This window comes from Sorex araneus, chromosome 5, assembly GCF_027595985.1.
Source record: "Sorex araneus isolate mSorAra2 chromosome 5, mSorAra2.pri, whole genome shotgun sequence".
Lineage (NCBI taxonomy): Eukaryota > Metazoa > Chordata > Mammalia > Eulipotyphla > Soricidae > Sorex > Sorex araneus.
The window spans coordinates 145,803,049-145,818,759 of NC_073306.1; the positions used below are offsets into that span (position 1 = coordinate 145,803,049).

The 15,711-nt window shown below is 57.5% G+C and overlaps 1 protein-coding gene across 1 annotated transcript in view; it reads right to left on the bottom strand.

Moving 5' to 3' along the window:
• The window catches only part of STK32B (serine/threonine kinase 32B), a 202,480-nt gene that overhangs the window by 100,175 nt on the left and 86,594 nt on the right, over window positions 1-15,711 (bottom strand). Inside the window, exon 3 of the mRNA XM_004617418.2 lies at window positions 12,365-12,516. Within this exon, the coding sequence (XP_004617475.1) occupies window positions 12,365-12,516 (152 nt within the window). The remainder of the gene's footprint in view (window positions 1-12,364; window positions 12,517-15,711) is intronic.

Sequence of the window (15,711 nt, forward strand, 5' to 3'; positions counted from 1 at the left end):
TGCCTCTCTAAAGAGCTACACGTGGACCAGACAAGAAGGAAAGGCCAAGGCCCTTTCCTGCCCTTGAAAAGGATCAGAGGGGCTGGAGAGATAGCACAGCGGGTAGGGCGTTTGCCTTGCACACGGCCGACCTGGGTTCAAATCCCAGCATCCCATATGGTCCCCTGAGCACGGCCAGGGGTAATTCCTGAGTTCAGAGCCAGGAGTAACCCCTGTGCATTGCCAGGTGTGACCCAAAAAGCAAAAAAAAAAAAAAAAAGAAAAGAAAAGAAAAAGAAAAGGATCAGAGACTGAGAGCAAACCCGTCGCCGCAGGTCATGGCCACGGGCCTCGTTCCCTCCACTGTCCTTAAAATGTCCGTCCCCAGTTTTGCAGCCTGGGGTAGGCAGGACTGACTTCCTGTGCCTAGCCCTCCTCTCCCCACGCCTCCTGCTGCTCGTGTCTTCAGCCGCAAGGAGCAGCGGAGGGGGCTGGGGGGGGGGGACAGGAGGCCCATTGGGAAGCACCTGGAGACTCAAGCGAAAACACTTGAACATTTTTTTTTCTGGAAAAGGGAGTTGCAGACTGAGTTCAAGGAGGGAGAGATGTGGTTCCTAAGAATGGGCCGATGGAGACAGTGCGGGGCTTACACGGGACAGAGCGACGCTCTTCTCACAGCATGGAGCCAGGATGGGACTCTCCGCTCCTCCCCCCAGGGAAACCCGTGGGTCCCAGTGTGGATATCTCCCAGTGAGCAGCAGTTGGGACAACGGCCCAACTCAGCAGAAGCCAAAGCCAGAAACCCCTTCTGAAGTCACCACTGCGGGACCCGGCCTCTGCAGGGCATGGCTGGACCTCTGGCCGGGATCCACCAGTCAGCCTCGTTTGGGCTCACTCTTCTCACCTGGCAGGGATCGGGGATGTGGGGGACACTTCTCGCGGCAGGTGTGGAGGTGAAGTGCCCTGACAACGGCAAAGAGCTTGTTTGCAGTAAAAACAGTCCAGCCCCAGGAAGCCTTGATTTGACTCAGAGGATGGAGTAGGTCTGGTTCCCACTTACCTCAACAGGACCTGTTGCACAATCATCTACTCTCCACAGTAATCCTGAGTTTCCTTCCTCCCGAGCATACACACAGACGAGTGCAACACACACACACACACACACACACACACACACACACACACACACAGGGGTGGTCCTGATCACATCTCTTTAAAATTTTTTTTTAAATTTTATTGAATCACCATGAGATAGTTACAAGCTTTCATGTTTGGGTTACAATCTCACAATGATCAAACACCCATCCCTCCACCAGTGCACGTTCCCCACTACCAATATATTGGGTATGGCCCCCTTTCCCTCCCTCCCCCTGCCTCCATGGCAGACAATATTCCCCATACTCTCTCTCTACTTTTGGGCATTATGGCTTGCAACACAGACACTGAGAGGTCATCATGCTTGGTCCATTATCTACTTTCGGCATGCATCTCCCATCCCAACTGGTTCCTCTAGCCATCATTTTCTTAGTGACCCCTTCTCTGTTCCATCTGCCTTCTCCCCTCCGCTCAGGAAGCAGGCTTCCACCTACAGATCACATCTTAACTGGACACATAAACCGTTCTGGAATCAGTTGTGCCTGACTCGGAGCTGAGAGCAGCACCCAAGTGCAGCACCTCTAGCCTGGGCTCCTTTCCCTGTGGCCCTGCCACCACCAGTCCCACAGGGAGGTGTCCTGCGAGGAACAAGACCCTTGCCAAGCCAGGCCGGACGTTCCGGCATGAACAAGAGCCCTGTGCTGTCCTAAGCCACTGAAAATGGGCATGTTTGTCACCGCAGCTGAGCCGAGCCCTCTCTGGCTGGCGTCCCTGAGCCTAGACTGTGCTGTGATGCACAAAACACTTTCTTTTCCAGAACACACTTACAGGAGAATTGGAATTTAAGGGTGGACAATGTTTATAGTGAAAGGACACAAACTTTTGTTAACTGCTTTTCTGCCTTTCTTTTTTGTGCCTCTGCCTCTCTTAAATCATACGACCATATGATTTTAATCTTTCACTGCGTTGATATATTTACTTGTTCATGTAAGTTGAACCATCTTTTCATCCCAGGGATAAATCTTACTCAAGATTTACACAAGATCTTTTTTATTTAATGTGCTCTTTTATTAATTTTGTGTGTGTCTTATCGAGAATACTGGCTTCCACATTTGTCAGGGACACTGAATTGTATATTTCTTTCCTTGTATTGTCCTTATCTGGCTTTGGTGTCAGAGCATCATAAAAATGGCAGCTTCAAAAAAGATGGAAACGCTCGTACTCTTCAATCATTTTGGATTGAAGAGCTGCCACAATTCTGTGTGTGGTCACATACCTATGAAGATATTTATATTTCAAGTCTTGGTCTAATCTTTGTAGGAAGGATGGAATTTGATTACAAATTCAATCTTCTTGCTAATTATTGGTCTATAATGTAAGTTGTATCTTTTTAGAAATTTATACTCTTTTTCTAGGTTATCCAGTCCATTGGGATAGAATTATTTATAACACCCTCTTATGATCTTTTGTATCTCTGCAGTATCCTATGCAATGTCTCCCCTTTCACTTACGGTTTCATTGGTTTCTTCTTTTATGTCTTTCTCAGTCTAGCTAAGACTTCACTTTGGGTCAGCAAGACAGTACAGTGAGTAAATGGTTGCCTTAGAGCAGCCAACCTTAGTTTGCTTCCCAGCACCACATATGGTCCTCGAGCACTGCTGGAAGAATCCCTGAGTAGTAGCAAGTCCTCAGCACCACCAGGGAAAGGGAATCCTCAGCACTCCCTCCTTCCACCAAAAAGAGGGAATTTCTCTCATTTTTACAAAAATTATTATTATTCTCATGTCTATTGAAATACTTCTGCTCTAAACTTCACTACTTGCTTCTGCTAACTTGTGGCTTAGTTTGTTCTTTCTTCTACTAGTGCTCTGATAGATAACTTACTTGGGGTCTTTCATGTTTCTTCCCCTTTCTAATTGTTTTTGGAACCATACCCATGGTGCTCTGGAGTTACTCCAGAAGCAGTGCTCAGGAGTGACTCTGGGAGCTCTCAGAGACACCCTGTGATGCCGGGGATTCAAGCCAGGGTCAACAGGAGCAAGGCAAGTGCCTGAGCCCTGTACTGTATCTCCAGCCATATTTTGATTTTTAATTTAGAAAGTTGTTACTATAAATGTCTTAGAACTACTTTTTCTATACCACATACATTTATACATTTTAGTATATTGTATTTCCATTTCTGTTTCCTTGAAATTTTGGGGGTTTTTTTTGGAGGGGGGAAACTCAGTGGTCTTCAAGGGTGACTCCTGGCTCTATGCTCAAGAGTATAGTGCTTGGGGGACCATGTGGGATGCTAGGGATCGAACCCAGGTCAACATCATGCAAGGCAAGTGTCTTACCCACTGTACTATTGCGCCAACCTAAAACTCAAGATACTTTTTATTTCCTTTTTTATTTACTTTATGAGCCATCTGTTGCTCAGGACAGGGTAATTTATTTATTTATTTATTTATTTATTTATTTATTTATTTATTTATTTATTCTTTTATTGAATCACCATGTGGAAAGTTACAAAGCTTTCAGGTTTAAGTCTCAGTTGTACAATGCTCAAACACCCATCCCTTCACCAGTGCACATATTCCACCACCAAGAATCACAGTAAACCTCCTCCCTTCCCCCCACTTCCCCAGCCCCCCACCCCGCATGTGTAACTGGTAAATTTCACTTTACTTTCACTTTACTTCGATTATATTCAATATTTCAACAAAAAACTCACTATTATTGATTTGGAGTTTCTCCCCCTTAAAGTCGATCTGCTGAAAAGAAAGAATTTGATAATTTGTTTTCCATTGCTGAGAATGAAGAGATATGGGGTCAAGAGGCCGCACTTGCAGCCGCATGGTTTTGGATTTCTGTATTTAAGTATTTTAGTAACTAAGTCCAGAGAAATATCTGTCAGAAATTGTAACATTGTAAGCTTGTACCTCTCAGCTACTTTATATTCCACATATGAGTGCAACCTTTCTATGTCTGCAGGACAGGGTAATTTACTGTCTACTTATTTTAATCTGTTAACTTTCCTTCTGCTGTTGATTTCTAATTTTGTAATACAGTGAATGATAAATATTCTTGATTAGATTTTCATTCTCTAAAATTTATGTTGCTTGGGGGCTACCCTGCAGTGCGTGGGGCTTACTCCTGCCTCTGTGTCCAGGGATCAATCCTGGACGGGCTCAGGGGACCACATGGGGTGTCGGGGATGGAACCCAGGTTGGCCGCGAACAGAGCAAGCGCCCCATCTGCTAGACTCTCGCTCTAGCCCTCGGTTCTCTAACGTGTTGAGGCCTGTTTTGTGGCCGATGACTTGCTCTACTCTGGAGCAAACTCCCAGGAGCCCAAGAAGAGTAGGTGAGCAGGTCTGAAGGACCAGGGGTCATAAGCAACGGCTGCGCCAGCCCCGGGGCTTTGGCACCAAGCTTGGCAGTCCAGGTCTACATAGTTGAGTCTGTGGTACCCAGAGGCCAGAAATGGAGGCGCTGAAACAGGTGGGACGGGCCAGGCCTGTGCAGGTGCCTCAGGCTGTGCAGATCAATCTGCTCCAGGAACTGCCCGGGGGCCCCCGCCGCCCCCCCCCCAGCGCGGGGCCTGCAGGGGGCAGCTTGGCTCCTTCTGCTTGTCCTGCCCAGTCTTTAGGCTGCACTTGGCCCCCATCACCCGCCGCACGCAGAGAGCAGAGGCAGCGCTTCCTTCAGGAGGCCGTGGCTGGGCTCCGTGCTCGCAGGCTTTCTGAGTGCCCCTCGCTCTCAGGTACACAGGCAAGAACGCAGGAGCCTCCCGGAGCACTGCTGCCCTTCTGGGATGGGCGGAACATGTGTCCTCGGTTCCAGCAGACCCAGGACACTTTCTCCTCCCCACTCACTCACACTCAGCTGAAGGAGCTGCTTGGCCTCACAACGCTGAGAAACAGCTGGGTCTTCCTCCAACCAGGGGGTCCGGGACAGCGTGGGTCGGAGGGGGGCTACAGGTCTTTGCCTCTTTCCTTTCCATTCAACAGGCACTTCCTGGTACCAGGGGACTCCGTGTGGCAGCATCAACCCTGGCTGTACCGTGAAAGCCGGGAGGGCTCTGAGTGGCTGTCTGCTCTGTCACAGCCTCCCTGGCTGGGACCCAGCACCCACAGTGTCTGGTGTCTCACCCATGGGGCACAGACGCGTTAGACCACCCAGGACTGTGATCTCTGGGTCAGAGCGATAGGACTGTGGGTAGGGCATTTGCCGTGCATGTGGCCAACCCGAATTTGATCCTATACAGTCCGTTAAAGCACCAGGAATAGTTCCTGAGTGAGAAGCCAGGAGTAACCCTCGAGCATTGCCAGGTGTGGCCCAAAAGGAACAAAACAAAACCCTGTTTGCCACAGCCCTTCCGGCTTCTGCAGCTACATGGCGGAGCCCTGCACTGAGAGAGACCAGAGCACACGATAGCCCATGGCGGCGTGGACGCCAAGGCAGTCTTTCCAGACCTGCCACAGGCAGGACTCTGCCGCGAGGCCCGGAGCTACGATGCCACGTCCCAAAGGCACCACTCTCCCTTCCTGCTCAGCACCTGTTCCCTGTGTGCACCAGGCAGAGAGCCGTGGGGGGGAGCTGGGCGCCAGGACCCCCACGGACACCTCCGCAGGCCTCCTGGCATGTTAGAAATACACAGGACAGTTGCCTTCAGCACGGCCCGGCCAGACCACCAGTGACTCTGAGTGCTTTACAGTGTAAATGTAGGAAATAATGACAAACTCCGGCCTGGGTTGGGAGCCAGGGATTCTGACACGACAGAGGGAGCCGCCAAAGGGGGGGAGGAGCAGACACAGTCACAGCAGGGCCCGAGCAGGCGCACGCTGCAGTGCACCACAAGCTCAGGGGCGCTGAGGCACTTAATGGCACACCTTTAAGTGGAACAACTCGGCATCAGGCCCACCGACAGGTGGTCAAGCTCAGACTCAACAGATGATGCCAAGGGACGCAGTGGGCAGCCGGAGGCTTTGGCTCAACCTGCCCGCCGGGGCCTCTGCTTGTGTTCCAGGGTGGGGGTCCCCCGAGCAGAGCTCAGATGTGCCGCCCCCCTCTGCTGCATCCTGAAAAACTGGGCTGGCGATTCATCAGGACCCACCCCAGCGGAGCTTGGGGGTGTCGAGGGCTGCACCCAGCTATACTCAGCGGACCACTGACTGCCAGGAATCAAACCAAGGCCAGCCGCATGCAGGACACGCGCCTTACCCCCTAAACTAACTCTCCAGCACAGGGACCCTCTGTTCTTACGGTGCTACCACCGCACACCCCATCTTTGTGTTGGGGATGAGGAAGCATCCACCCGGCACCTCCGGAAAAGGTGACTGTCCCCACCAACGCAGAGTGAAACAGCCCCTCTCAGCAGAAGGCAGGAAAGCTGGGCAGGCAGGCAGTGGGTGGGATGTTTGGGGTCAGGAGGGCTCGGCGGGTGGACAGGTATGGGAGGATATTCTGGAAACGGCCCGGCATCCGCAGAGATGGGGACAAGTGTCTGAAACCACCTATGCTGGGGTCTCCGGGGCCCCCACATACTGAGTACAACTGAGCTAGTCTCTTAATGCTGTCACGCCCAGCCAAGCCAGGAGCCCAGAAGTGCAGAGAGCGTTCGCTGGAAGAAGCCAGTGAGATCCCATTATGATGGGCTCCACTGGCGTGGAACGTGCTGGAACTCGGAGAGGTGAAAGCATCTCCGAGGAGCTTATTTATATTGTGAATGAGATGGGAGTCGCTGGTGCAACAGCATGTAGGAGGCTAAGGGGTTTAACTATTCAGGAGTACGTGGTCACATAGCAACAAGGATATGCTAATGGCGAACGCTTAATATATTCATTAAAGTCAGTCCCCATGGGACCGCTCCTGTCTGCACCTTATTAGGCTTTCTCCTTTCTGCATAATGTCGGTGTGCCTGCCTCAGGCTCTTTCTGTACAAATAACCACCTCGCATTCGTAATTTAAATAACCCAAACCCACGGCCCCGACTTTAGCTGGACTTGGAGTTGAGAAGGGCCAGCTAGGTGACCGCTATGATTTATAACGTCTCCTAGAGGGTCTCTGTAAGGCCAGAGCCTCCCAGGAGATCAGCACCCAGATGCAAAAATCTGTTATTGGTGCACCCGAAATCTCATTTCTCCCAGTTCAACCTCAAGGGTGTGGATGGAATGGAAATTGTCAGTTTAGATGGATTTTCCCTTTCACTGCACCTCAGACAAACGTGCTGCACGAGAAAGGGGGAGTGACCTCGGAACAAACGCTGTGCACAACGGGAGTTTCAGACCCCCGACGCTGCAATCTGCCCCTGACCCATCCGCCACACACACACACACACACACACACACACACACACACACACACACACACACACACACCAGGCCACCGAGGTGCTCAATGAGGACTTGGGGTTTGCAGGTGATGCGCCAGCCCCCCCTCCCTGCCTCTGGAAACACCGCCTCTCCCGGGAAGAGAACACCACCATCACCGGACTGTTGGGCTGGAGTGTGGGTCACGCCACTGAGTGGGCCAAGGGCTCTACCCTCACCCCTGACAAATGGACTCCCCAACTCCCCCCAGAGAGCAAGTCCTGCTTGGCCCAGGGCCAGGTTCAACCCCTTCCAGCAGCACCTGAGCCTTGAGAAGCTGAGTGGCCAGACAGAGAATCTCGGCCCCCGCCTTTCTCTGCTCCCACTATTGTCACTGCCTGGGCCTCGAGTCAGGACTCCTCAGGAGCCCGTCTGGCGGAGCGCGACGGCCCCCAGAGCAGCCACACTGCAGCGCTACGGTGATCCTAGGAGCCAACGTCAAAGGGAGTCCGTTGTTCCAGGCACCGGGCCCTGATTTCACTCACCCCTGTGATGTTCTTGCACGGCCTGGACAGGGTGACGGAGACGCAGACACGTGGCCATGCAGTGAGTCCTAAGTCAGAGCTTTACCCCCACTTCATTGCAAGAACAACAAAGGAGGATTTATTCCAGGCAAGACGGTCCTACTGCGGATACATTTAATAGAGTAACTACCCACACATCAAGCCCCAAGAAAATCAATATCTCAGCACCTTGATGGCTCCCAAAATACAGCAGGTAAAATTGAGAGCTTGTTTGGAGGTTCTAGCAGGGGAGCGCAGCTACTTGTATACCCTCCACCGAAGACCGGTCCGTCTCTATTCGGGGAAGGCCGTCCTCTTCGACCGAGCGCGCAGCTTTGGGAGGGACGCACATGGAGTGGTGAGGGAGGAAGGGGACACCCGCCTAGCCAGCCAGATCAGCCGAATCAACCCTGGCGATCAATGGGGTGACAGATGTCGCAGCCAGATCGCCCTCACATCCACAGCAGGTAAAATTGAAACTCAATCCCAAAGATTAAAAATAATCTCGGGAAGCCGAGAATGAAAGAATAAGTCCTTATAATCATCAGTACAAACAGAGATGCTAGGCAAGAGGCGTAACTGCGCACAGTAGCACACGCCCGGCTCCAGCCCCTCCTGCTGGGATCCCACCCTGCAGGTTCTTCACCACCAAGTTCCGGGACCCGGAAATGGCCCCTCCCCTCCGAATGGACATTAAGTTCCCTCCCAACCAAGCAAATGGCCAGGGCTTAAAGGTGGACTGAAGGAGGGAGTGGCTGGGCAAGGTGTCCGCTGCATCCCCTCATCCTCCCCCTACCCCCAGCACATACCAGGATCCACAGATCTGCTCAAAATCCAGTGTGGGGGGCCAGAGAGATAGTCCAGGGGTTAGAGCAGAAGCCTGTCTGCAGCTGATGCCTGCAGAGACCTGAGCACCACAGCCTACCGTGGCCTCCAGGTAAGGCCCAGGAGCCCCCCAGAGCACCTCCAAGCACCTCGTGTACCCCCTACTGGTAATCCCTGGCACCCATGCCCTGCACTGAACTGCCAGCCTGGTGGGCTGGGAATCCCCAGGAGTGGAGCCACGGCCTCTTGATCTAAAAGCAAAGAAAGAGTATGGGGTCAGGGGGGAAGAGGAGGAGGAGAGGGGAGCAAAGGGGAGGGGAGGGGTAGGACGGGAGGGGAGGGGAGGGGTGGGAGGGGAGGGGAGGAGAGAGTGGGGATTCCATAACTCTACCTACCGCTCTGCCACACAGCAAATGAGAGAAGGGGTGAGATGAGAGCAGAGCCTCAGAGGGGGGTGTCGGGGGTCTTCTAGCAGCTTCACCCTGTGCTGGCCCTCAGGACCTCCCGCAGTGAGCTCCCTGCTGGCCACTCCCCCACTCAGTAGTGCCCTCACATGCCTGCTCTGCCCCTGCAGTGCTCCCACACCCTGCCCTACCCCGCCCTACCCCCCAGCACACCCCCCTGCCCTACCCCCTGCAGTGCCCACGCCCACGGCGTCCCAGAGAATCAGGCACCCAGGGACAGGGGTGCCCGGACCCTGGCTCAGCTCAGGAGAACCTCCACCCCCTACACTCCCTCGAGGCTTTCACATGCTTTCCTCGCTTGGTGATGCCATCTCTCAGCGTAACTCTGAAAAAGAAGTGTGTGTGTGTGTGTGTGTGTGTGTGTGTGTGTGTGTGTGTGTCTAAGCCGTGTTTGCAGCCGAGAGAAGAAAGGAATGAAAGAAGAGGGTGGGAAGTACTGACTTGCAGGATGGAGGCTGACCCCAGGGTGCTCGGCCCGACCCCTCTGACCCCTCAGCTGACTCGGGTAGCTGCGGGCACGTGAGGCAGGCCAAGGACAGTGATGCCCCCGCCCCGCCACACCTCTGCTTGCCGCCCTCCGGCTTCACAGGTCTGCTGCTGGGGTGGCCGCGAGCCTGTCCCTGCCAGCCCCGTGTCCATCCATCTCCGTCTCAATGGTGGACGCCCTGAGCTCGGGCAGATGCCTGGGCACGCAGGGGCCAGGGCTTAGAGAGTGAAGGGACACCCGGTGTGTCCCCTTCCTGCTCCGTGCCCCCAGGGTTGTCTTCCCTTCAGCTGGTTCTTCCCCGGCTCGGCCCGACTACTGAAGACCTCCCGTTGCACATCAGGCTCCTCTCCACCAAGGCTGGCGTCTGTCGGGCCCGCAGGAGGGGGCCCTCCCCCAGCGTCCCCTCGGCACGTCACAGACCAGCTGCAGCAAAGCAGGCCGTCCCTTTGCCATGTCGTTCCAACCCTCCTCAGGGTCCCAGGGCGCAGCGTGTGCCCGGCTCTGAGTGGGCAGAGGTGGACAGGAGGGGGGAGGTTCCCAAAGGCTGGTCAAGAGATGTGAATGACGCCTCGCTTCCCAGCCTGAGAGCAGACGGCCCATCCCGAAGAGGCCAGGGGCAGATCCAAGGGAAATGCGGGGCCTCGTCAGAAGGGTGTGGGGGGGGGGAGGCTTAAAAGTGAAAGTCAGATAGGGTGTGTGAGGGCACGGTGCTGGAGGGTCTGCCTGTCCTGCCTGCTTGCTTTGGGGGTGCATGCGTGACTTCTCACCCCCGACCACGCCAGGTGCTGGGATGAGGGCAAAAGCAGACAGGGTCCCTCCAACCCTTCCGTCGCATCTCTGGGGTACGCTGGAGAATCCAGCTGGCTCTGCCCTGTCCAGCAGACTGACCTCGCTCCCTCTCCCCCCTGCACTGAGTCTCCTGTGTGCGTCACTGTGGACTGAGGGCAAACAACCGACTCAGCAGAGCAAACATGGCGCCCCGTGTGGCGTGCGCTGGGTCACACTGGCGGTCCTGCTGGCACACAGGGACGGCACAAGCCCCCGGCTTCTGCTGTGACGGGGCGGGAGAGAAAGGGGAATAAAGAAACGTGCAAGGGCGAGACACGCAGACGGCACACAGCCCAGTGCAGCTGTAAGAGCCCGGGGCAGCTGAGCCCGGGGAAGAGCGGTCTGGGGGCTGCTGTCGGCCCCCTATCCACCTCTCACGGCACAAAGTCAGCGCTCCGGGAGACGCGGGGGTAAGCCCTGAGCACCACCGGGTATGACCCAGGAAGTCCGAATAAAGGAACAGATAAATAATAAAGATGATACATATCAAAATCTGTCCGAGTTCACTTCCCTTCTGGAGCCCCCACCATCCTTATATCCTTTCATTCCATCTATCCACGCACCTCTCACCCTCCCTCCCTCCCTCCCTCCCTCCCTCCCTCCCTCCCTCCCTCCCTCCCTCCCTCCCTCCATCCCTTTCTCTCTCTCTCCCTCTCTTTTCTTCTCTCTCACACACATGCGCGCGCGCGCACACACACACACACACACACACACACGTTCTAGAACGGAAGGACGACGGGACGACGGGTGTGTGGGAGCTGGAGGGGGCCGTGGTGGGGGACTTGGCCGGCACCCCACAGAGCTGGCATGACGGGGGCACCAGCGCTCCAGCCCTCACTGCACCTGGAGAGGCAGAAGGGGCCTGGTCTCTGGATGCCAGGGGGCAGTGCTCAGAGACACCCCCTGGGGTGCCCCCAGAGACCCGCCTTCCCTGTTGGGGTCTGCTGCTTCTCTCGTGAGAATGCTCTCCGTCACCCACAGGCTGGAGACAGGACAGGGGAAGGCGACGGACTGGCACACAACCAACCCAGCCCCTGCGGTTCCCAGAGCTCCACCAGGAGGGACCCCTGAGCCCCCTCAGGTGTGGCCCCACACCAGACAGAAGACCCCTTGCAGGAGGGGGGCGGAGAGTGAGTGGCTGGCCTGAGTCATCTCCGTCCAGGTTCCGGAGAGGTGTCCACAGACCTGACCGGGGGATCGAGCAGAGGGGGCCAGAGAGGGGACAGGGACAGACCAGGAACGGTCTCATCGGTGGGACCTAAGGATCCCTGGCAAGGGAGCGACAACGCGCCGACGGCAACACAACGGGAAAGCTGAGCGACAGTGTTGAGCCTGCGGGGAGAAGCTGGGGTCCCTGGGGGCGGGAGGTGGGTGCCCTGGTGACATGCGTGGTGTCGGAACCACGCGTGTGAAAAACCATTATTAATAGCATGGTAAACCACAGCACTCAAGCAATAGGAGTTTTGTCTTTAAAACAATAAACTCGAGACCAAAGCAGTAGCGCAGCAGGTAAGGCATTTGCCTTGCGTGTATGTGGCCGACCCGGGTTCTACCTCCGGCATCCCATAGGGTCCCCGAGCACCACCAAGAGCAATTCCTGAGTGCAGAGCCAGGACTGAGCCCTGAGCACTGCCGAGGGTGAGACAAAAAGCAAATAATAAAAAATATACGAATAAAAGATTCTGATTACTTTTAAATTTTTGATCAAATTTCCCCCAAAAGGTCCCCTTGTGCGCAGCCCTCAGAGCCCAGCGACCTTCCCCCAGAGAGCAAGGCGCCTGCCGCCGTGTCCCGAGCCCTGCCGGGCCGCCCGCCCCGCGCCACTCACCACAGGTTGACCAGGAAGGGGTGCTCCAGCCCTTGCATGATCTGCAGCTCCCGGAACACGTTGCGCACCTCGTCCCTCTCGATGCACTTCTGCTTGTTCATGTACTTCATGGCGTACATCTTCTTGGTGTCGCGCTTCTGCACGATGCACACCTGGGGCAGCATGCGAGAGTCAGGGTGTGCCCGGCGCCAGCCCGCCCCACAGGACCCCGCCCGGGCCCCAGAGCCAGCAGGGTGGGCAGAGCCATCCGTCCATCTGTCCATCCCACCTGGGGGCTGCAGCCTCACCCCACCCCAGCGTGTCTCTCCCGAAATATGGCCGGCCCCTGGCCCTCCCGGGTACCCGCCTCAGTCTGCACAGCAGGGGCTGTGGGTGGCCGCTGCCCCCTCGGCTTGGGGGCTCTGGCCCTGGGCCCCGCAGAGGGGAGACAGGCACCAGCCGCCCCTCAAGCCCCCGCTGAAACGCTCCCCGTGCTCCTGCAGAACCAAGGTCCGTGCACGGCCCCGCCCAGCTGTCCTGAGCGAGAGGGACCAGGCAGGGCTGGAGCTGGGCACCGCCCAGGGGACCCTCGGGAGGCCCCCTGGCTCAGGTGCCCCCAGGATGGCACCTACACAGCTGCCCTCCGCTCTCGCGCTCCCCGCGCCCGCAGGCTGCCCGCCGGGGGGCCTCCTTGGGGACCCCAAGTAAGGGATGGGGGTGCCCGGACACTCCGGGCGCTGCTGAGGGCACGGACAGGGCTCGCGTGCAGGTCCCGGTGACTGACCCCCGACGACACCCTCCCCCTCCCAGGTTAAGTCCTCAGCGGTGCTGCTGGGCCCGACGCTGTTCCTGCACCACACGGCAGTCTTGAGCACTGTGGGGAGCAGCCCCGGGGACCCCCGCTCCCACAAACCATAAAAATAGAGGCCCAGAGTGGAATCGCTGGCTCATGAGGCGTTTCCACTTTTGTGTCATGCTTGGCCACACGCAGCAGTGAGCAGAAATCACTCGTGGCAGTGCCCAGTGTCCACAGCCACCTCCTGGCCCTTCTGCTCCACTCCAGGGAAACTTCATGCCGCCCTCACAGGCCTCCCCGGTCACCAGGTGTGAGGGGACACAGGCCACCAGGAGTGAGAGCACACAGGGTCCCCTCTCAGCCCAGGACACTCCAGGGCACCTCCATCTGTCCCCACCTTTCCCGAGGGCGCCCACCGCCCCTCCACGCCTGCTCTCAAACCCACCCGCACCCGGGACTCCCAGCCCCTCTCTGGCTGCTGGGCCCATCGGCCCAGCCCCGCCCCCCCAGACTGCAGCACCAGCACCCCCTGTCCTGGGCTTGCCCCCTGCGGCAGGCACCCCCCAAGTGCTGCTGGCATTCCCACGCCTGGGCGCAGATGAGGTGCCCTCAGGAGGGGGACTGACCCTGGCACAGGGAAGGCACCTCAGGACTGTGAGCGCACGGCAGGTTCTAGAAGGAAACTGGGCTCCCCGCACTGGCAGGCGGCTGCACCCAGGTCCCAGCTAACGGGGAAGAATGGGGTCCCCACAGATCCGAAGGCCCCGGTGGGGGCAGCTCAGACTAATGAGGCAGAGAAGGAACGAGGGCCGAGAACGCCCGATTAACACTCCGCATTAGTCTGATCCAATTAGGAACCGGAGGGACATCCTTCATCACGCCCGCAGGGACCCCCGGGCGGCTGCGGGGACTCCGCACAGGGTCAGACTCCTCCCACCATGGCCCCTCGCTGGGCTGTCCCCTGAACAGGACAGTTCTCAGGTCTTTGAAAACAGAATCCAGGCAAGCAAACATGTGCCCAGGGAAGAGTGAAACCGACTACAGGGAAGGCAGAAACAGGCCCAGGAGAGGAGAGTCCAACAGCTCGGGCCTGACTGTTGGGGGCTACACGGGCGGGGGAGCAGGAGAGTGCGGGGCCGGCACTGTGGGGCCCCTGCCGCGTCCTCGGGCTGCTGGGCCAAGGCTCTCACGTCCGTGCTGGCTCCCGAGAGAGGGGCCAGGGCGAGGGTGGCCCTCTCCCCACGCCTGCAGGCCCGAGAGGCCACCTCAAGCGGGGCCGTCCCTGCGTGTCCGTCTGTCTCATCCTCTGTGGTGACCCCGCTGCACGAGGTCGAAGGTGCTGACGTGACTGGCTTTCGGCAGCCGAAACCCCCGCGTGCCCGCATGTGGGCGGGGGTCCCAGGGAGAGGAGAAGGCCCCAGGGAGAGAGCCGGGGGCTCCAGGCCAGCTCCACGCGCCCGGGGCGGTTCTGCGGGGGGGGCCCAGCAGGGTATGAGGACAGGCAGGCGGGAATCTCTGCTGGAAAGTTCCAGCCTGCCTGAGTGTTCCCTCCACCCAGAGCCCGGCCCGTGGGCACGCCAACACGCCCGCCGCGGGGAGGGGAGCGGCCTTGAAGGCTGTCAGAAGCCAGTGCTGCCTCTCCCGGTCAGCTCTGGGTCGCTCCACTCCGTCCCGGGACGGCGGCGGGCGGGAGCGCAGATGCCCGAGGCGGGCGGGAGACTCTTCACAGGAGCGGCTGATCGCCCCCATTCTTCACCCAGGACAGTGGGGTCCCTCCCCCAGGAAGGCCATCCACTCAACAGCCCCCTGCAGCAAGAGGTGGCCAACGAGACGATATTAGTCTTCTGGAAGCTTCTAGGAAAGGCCTGGCTTCCCAGACAACTTTATCCCTCAGGAAAAGGTCTTGTCCTTCCTTCCCTGGCTGCGCCACGGCCGCTCAGTGGTCAGAGACATGACCAAGGCCCTGCGAGGTGCTGACCATCAGGCTTCACTGCCTTTGAAGACGGGGTCTGTAAGGAGGGGCCAAGGCATAAGAGGGGCGCTAAAGCCCGGAGCCATCGACAGAGCGGAAGGCGCTGGCCTTGTAGGCAGCCGACCCAGGTTTGGTCCCCGGCATCCCATCTGGTCCCCCAAACCCACCAGGAGTGTTCCCTGAGCACAGAGCCAGGAGTCAGCCCTGAGCACAGCCAGGTGTGCCCCCAAACCAAAGGAACAAATAAAAATGAAAGGGGGTCCCTAGGGAGTTCCAGCTGGCACTGTCTTATGGGGAGGGGACACTCGGAGCCAAGGCACAGACGACGCTGGGCGTCTGGGAGCCCAGCCCTGCCGGGGCCGGGCACAGCCTTGGGAGCTCCTTAGAGTCTCGCCTGTGGATGTTCGGCAAACAGTCAGCCACGAATGAGCGCAGGAAAGAAACAGAGGACGGAGAGTGGCGCGGGGAGCTGGGAAGCAAGTCCGGGGGGGTGGCGGGGCTGGACAGCCCCTGGACTCCCGCCCTCCGTAGCCGCCCCCTGCAGCTCAGGGAGGCCAGGTGAAGGCCCACGTAGGCCGGCCCAGCGCCCCCAACCGGGAC